The following is a 6285-nucleotide window of genomic DNA, read 5'->3' on the forward strand; positions in this document are numbered from 1 at the left end:
GGGCTCCAGCGAGGGCCAGCGCAGCCTCTGCCAGGCTGACACTGGGAAATGAAGAAAAAGGCTTGGGGCCCAGGTGGTGGGACTCAGTGGTTGAGCATCAACCCATAAACCAAGAAGTCACGGGTCCGATTCCCAGTCAGGGCACGTGCCTGGGTTGCAGGCTCGATCCCCAGCAGGCGGCATGCAGGAGGCAGCTGATGGATGACATTCCTCTCGTATTGATGCTTCTCTCTTATCAATGGTTCTATCTTTCTATCCCTCTCCTTTCCTCTCTCTCTAAAAATCCTCTCTCTAAAAATCAATAAAAATATATACTTAAAAAAAAGAAAAAGAAAAAGGGATACGCCCCAGGGGGCAACCCAAAGGCACTTGCTCCGGGAAAAAGTGTGCAGAGAGGGTACGCCTGCTGCCTGAGTCAGGACGCCGGCTCTCAGCCAGCCTGTGGGATGGGGGCTGCGGGACGAGGGGCTGTGTTCTGGGGCCCGGGCCTGGCACAGAGAAACAGTCCCCCGGGCTGTGCCTGCCGCCAGGTTGAGAACTAGGACCCTTTTGTGTGCACCACCTCCCCGGGGACCCCCGCAGCCTCCATTTCCAGACGAGAAGGTCCGGGACCCTTACCAGTTTTTTAAGACAAGAGTTGTGATCAGAGCAGCTATGACCATGATGAGGGAGACGGTGATGGTGACGATCTGATGGACAGCCAGACCTGGAAACAGAGGGGGAGGGAGATGTGAGACGGGGTCATATGATGAAGGCGTCCAGACAGGGGCACCTGAGCCTGTCCTGTCAGCCTGGCTACCAGCGCCGGGTCCTGTCGGTGAGCAGCCTGCATGCACCCGCGAGGGACCGCAGGGGATGCTGTGGGGGGGCCGCACAGGCCCGCGGGCCCCTCCTTCACACACCAGGGCTGCCCTCTCCCCAAGTCCAGGGAGGGGAGCCCCAGCCCCGGCCTCTCTCCTCCCCGGAGGCCTTTCAGTCCCCAGGCGGTGACCTGGCCCGTGGGCAGCGGGTCCCTGGCACCTGCAGGGCCCTCACCTGGAGCAGGGGAGTCCTGGCCGGAGCTTCGCCCAGGACCTGTCACCCTCCTCTCCCCTCCCGCCTCAGGGAAGTCCTGCTCCTGGACACGGAGCAGCAGGCGGCTGCCTGCACGTAGGGCGGACTCGCCTGACCCAGGAGGGCCGGGAAGGCGCAGGACTGAGTGGGAAGGTGGGAGACAGCGTGCAGCTCGGGGAACGCTGGATCCTTGGGACGCGGCTCCCATGTTACTCCAACAAGTGCACTGCCTGTCGAGTGTCAGCGAACGAGAGGTCCCGGGGGGGCTCTGTGGTTGCCCTGCTGTGTGTGCAGGGGGGAGGGGGGCGGGGGGAGCAGGACAGGGACAAAAGGGCTCCAGAACCAGGGCAGCCAGAGCCCCGGCCAAGAGCTGTCCACTAACCGCTCTGTGGTTGCCCTGCTGTGTGTGCAGGGGGGAGGGGGGCGGGGGGAGCAGGACAGGGACAAAAGGGCTCCAGAACCAGGGCAGCCAGAGCCCCGGCCAAGAGCTGTCCACTAACCCCACACGCAGATGCCAGAGGAAGGGAGCTCTCCTGTCCTCTCCCTCTGCCCCCCTTCCCCCCCCCCCCCCCCCCCCCAAAAAAACCTGGGCGTCAGGTGATAAAGGCCGCGAGGGGCCGGCAGGGAGCCGGCAGGTGTCGGCACACCCCCCACGGACGTGCTCATGTCCCGCGTTCTTCCACCTGAGACCTTTGACCTGTCTCTCCCCACGCCTGGCGCCCAGGCCTAACATCCCTTAGCAGAGCCCGCCCACCGCACCCCAGGAACCCGACCCAGCAGGCCCCGCGGGGAGAACCACGCGTGTGCGGGTCCCGGCGGAGGGCTTCGGAGCGCAAGGTTTCTCTGGCGGCCTCGCAAGGACACGGTCTCACACACAGATGTTCCTTCTCCGCCGGATATGGTGGTGCGCGGGGGGGGGGGGGGGGATTGCTAGCAAATGAGTCCGAGTTGGCATCACCAGAACGCCAGCTCTCTCTTCCTGCGGTCCCTCTTCCATTAGTCGGGGGAGATGCCCAGCACTGGCACGAGGGGAACGCTGGAGGAGACAGTGTCATGGGCTCCCTCATTCATTCTTTTGTCCATCGACTCGAGAGCCAGGCATGGAGCACCTGTGGCCCAGGCAGTGCCAGTTCTCACCCCCTCGGCTGCGGTGCCGCCCTCGGAGCAGCCGCTCTGGGGCCCATTATTTACAGTGGCAGCATTCGCTGCTGGTTCTGGCCCACGGTTCCCACAGACTGGTGCCCCATTAGTCACATCTGTGAGACAGCTCGGCTCTGCCCGAGGCCTGCCAAATCCGCCTGCCAATTGGGCCAAGCTTTATGCCATATGGACCACCCTCAACCTCCGCAACAATGGGGTGCCCACCGGCCTCAGAAATCCTGTCTGTTCACCAGCTTCGCTGAGACTCAAGTGAGACATGTTGGCAGAGGGGACGGAAGAGGATGCCCAGTGTAATGGACAAGCAGGGAGGATGGCCGCTCAGTCTCCCCCACCCTCCGTCCACCCGCTCCCTCCCTCACCCTCCGTCCACACGCTCCCTCCGGCCCCGTCACACTGAGAGGCCGCCACACTGTCCTGAAAACTAGGAGCTCATCCTGTGTCTATACTTCCCGTGATGGGACGTAAGCTATTGATGATGATGATGATAATGGTGATAGTGATGGTGATGATGATGGTGATGATGATGGTGATGATGATGGTGATGGTGATGGTGATGATGATGGTGATGATGATGGTAATGGTGATGAGATGGTGATGGTGATGTAATGGTGATGGTAACGGTAATGGTGATGATGATGGTGATGGTGATGGTGATGATGATGGTGATGATGATGGTGATGGTGGTAATGGTGATGATGGTGACGATAATTTTGATGGAGATGATGATGGTGATGGTCATACTAACATTGGTGGGGATGATGATGATGGTGGTGATGATGGTGGTGGGGATGATGATGATGGTGGTGATGATGGTGGTGGGGATGATGATGATAATTTGGTGGGATAATGATGATGGTGATGGTGATGATGGTGATGATGATGGTGATGGTGGTAATGATGATGGTGGTGATGGTGACGATAATTTTGGTGATGGTCGTGCTAACATTGGTGGGGATGATGATGATGATAGTGGTGATGATGATGGTGATGATGATGACAATGGATGATGGTGATGATGGTGGTGGGGATGATGATAATTTTGGGGGGATAATGATGATGATTGTGATGGTGATGATGACGGTGATAATGATTGTGATGATGATGATCATAATGGTGGGAATGACGTGATGATGATGAAGGTGGTGATGATGATGATGGTGGTGGTGGTGGTGATCATGATGGTGACAACGATAGTGATGGTGGTGATGATGGTGGTGGGGATGATGATGATAATTTGGTGGGATAATGATGATGGTGATGGTGATGATGATGGTGATCATAATATTGGTGGGGATGATGTGATGATGATGAAGGTGGTGATGCTGGTGGGGGTGATGACAATAGATGATGGTGATGATGGTGGTGGTGGTGGTGGTGATCATGATGGTTATAACGATGGTGATGGTGGTGATGGTGGTGGTGGCAATGATGGTGAAGGTGATGATGATGATGGTGGTAGTATTGATGATGATGAAAGTGGTGACCAATTAGTCGTGATGATGATGGTGATGACAATGGTCACGGGCCTGCTCAGCATGTGACAGCAACCATTCGGTGTGTATTATACCATTTAATCTTGGCAGCAACTCTCAAAGGCAAATACTGTCAACATTAATGGAAGGGGAAAGTATCTGGGCAAGTTTGTGTGAATTCCTTGGATCCCGTAGGGTCTGCTGGCTCCAAAGTCCATGCTAAGCAGTGCGATATATATGATTCTGAGCGCACACTTTGTTAATCTCAGCTTTGGCTTTCACCAAAACTGGCACTCCCTCCCCTACATTCCTGGGGGCGGACAGGCTTCTCGATCATGAAGACAAGTATTTCAGCCTCGCCACTTCCTCCACCAGCAGACCGCTCGGGAGTGCTGCAGGCCCAGCCCAACAGCCCCTCAGCCATTTCTTGGCAGGTCACACCCCAGGCCCATGGCGAGAACCGGGTCTGTGTTTCTGGGGCTGACCCCGCCCTCCTCGACGCCGATGGAGGTGGGGACATAAAGACCCGGTGAGGGGCAGTGAGCCGACAGGAGCTGTGGGGACTGGCTCAGGTACGAGGCAGTCCAGCCGGAGGCACTGAGGGTCCCCTTACAGGAGCAGAGCGCCCTGGTGTCCATTCCCAACGGCGTCCGTTCCTGAGGAGGCCCAGGCGCTGCCAGATTTTGACCCCTCAACGTGTCACCGAGGGGATTGTTCTGCTGGGTTGAGTATCTGTAACAGCAGAGTCCTCGGGAGGGACGGGTCCCAGGAGCAGCTGGCGCAGCTGTTGAGTCCCTGCCATGCCCCTGTGGGCGAGGACGGGAAGGCAGCCTCCTCCCGCTCTGGTGGATGCAGGAAACTGAGCTCCAGGGGGGATTGTTGGCTCAAGGGAAGTCCCGCCCCCAACTCATGACTAAGAACCAAAGTCCATCTCTTGCCTGAGTCGCTCCCCATCATCACAGGTTGGCTGTCTTTTGAGGTTTCCACTGTCAAGGTGATTTCAAAGACAGCTGCAGCCTCTATCTTATTTTTTAAAAATATTTTTTATTGATTTCAGAGAGGAAGGGAGAGGGAGAGAGAGATGGAAACATCAACGATGAGAGAGAATCATTGATGGGCTGCCTCCTGCACACCCCACACCGGGGATTGTGCCCTGACCGGGAATCAAACCGGGACCTCTAGGTTCATAGGTTGATGCTCACCCACTGAGCCACCACGGCCTGGCACAGCCTCTATCTATCAAGCTGGGCCAAACAGCCAGCGCTGGGCAGCTTGCCCACCTGGGCTGGTCCCAGAAGCCAACTGTGGACAGAGCTGTCCCTCTGTGTGACAGTCCCCACGATAACTGATGAGACAGGAGTCTCGATTTTCAGACCTAAACTCAGGGGGCGTCTTCCCAATGCGGTCCATCCACGGCCTCCGAGGTACTCCAGCCGCACGCCGCTCAGATTCCCTCCATTGAGGTGGGAGAAACGGCATCTTTTGAGTCGAGAATGTTCAGATCACGAGACCACTGTCTGGAGGGACCTCACCCTGCGGGTCTATGGATGGGGATGTCCCGCCCCACACCACTCCCAGCTCCCCTCCTTCCTCACCCATCTCTCTCCACCTTAAAGCATGTGCCCTCCGGTCAGGTCTCTGGGGGCCATTCAATAATGCAGCGGGGACATCTGTCCCTTAAACCCTCTGACCCTGGGCAGGGCGACCCTGGATTGGATCCGTGCCCACTGCCAGGAGGGCTGTGTGTGAGTGACAATGATGTCACCTTGAGAGCGTGTCAACTCTGTACCCCAAGAAAGGAAAAATACAACTCCGTCCTCTCCCCTTTCAAGGTCAGTATCGAATCCGTCTTCAAAGTGTTTGCAGTTCAGACCTGGTCCCCGGGCACGCCGCATGCCAGGTGGGGCTCCCGTTCCCCCTCCGACAGGTGTTCCTGCTCCTGCTCATTTAGGGGCTCTCTCTGCTCCCGGTAATTGCCACTGTGTCCCAATGTGCTGGGATCAGCTGCCACCGGATCATAAAACATTAGACCTGGGATAACGGGTGGGGACAGACGGGCTCCCGTTCCGCACCCATCAGCAGGGCTTTGATGGCTGTATTGGTGGAGGTTTGTCATAAGATCGGGCCCCAAAGATCAGGGGGATTCGCCATCCATCTCGGGGTCCGGACAGTGTCTTATGCAATGAAGGGGAGCAAAGGTGGACCACGGTCCCTGCAAAGGCAAACCCACCCAGCACCTCCGTGTCCAGCACCGGGGGCGGGGGGGCCTTCTGGTGGGTGCACTTGGGGGGGCAGGGCAATGGCCCTACCATCGGCCGGGGCAAAGGGACGGAATTTCTGTGTCCGGGAGCTCAGGCCCCAGTGCAGGACGCCGTGAGCCCGTGGTGCGGGGACAGTGACCCAGGGGCCGAAGGGTCAAGGGTGGCTTCCCGGGTTTCAGAGTTGGGAGGTGACACTGAGTGTAACAAACTGCCACCCCCTGCACAGCAGCCACTCCCTTCCACAGGGGCTGAGATGACCACAGCACGGGCTGGAGGGACAGCCTCGGGGACACGGTGGGGCTCCCGGGGGACACGGTGGGGCTCCCGGGGGACACGGT

At 58.0% G+C, this 6285-nt stretch overlaps 1 protein-coding gene across 1 annotated transcript in view; it reads right to left on the bottom strand.

Annotated features, from left to right (window-relative positions):
• Nucleotides 1-6285, bottom strand: part of AJAP1 (adherens junctions associated protein 1) — a 45404-nt gene that overhangs the window by 14887 nt on the left and 24232 nt on the right. Inside the window, exon 2 of the mRNA XM_014546191.1 lies at nt 619-706. Within this exon, the coding sequence (XP_014401677.1) occupies nt 619-706 (88 nt within the window). The remainder of the gene's footprint in view (nt 1-618; nt 707-6285) is intronic.

The sequence above is a fragment of the Myotis brandtii genome, unplaced genomic scaffold (assembly GCF_000412655.1).
Source record: "Myotis brandtii unplaced genomic scaffold, ASM41265v1 scaffold434, whole genome shotgun sequence".
In the NCBI taxonomy this organism is placed as follows: Eukaryota; Metazoa; Chordata; class Mammalia; order Chiroptera; family Vespertilionidae; genus Myotis; species Myotis brandtii.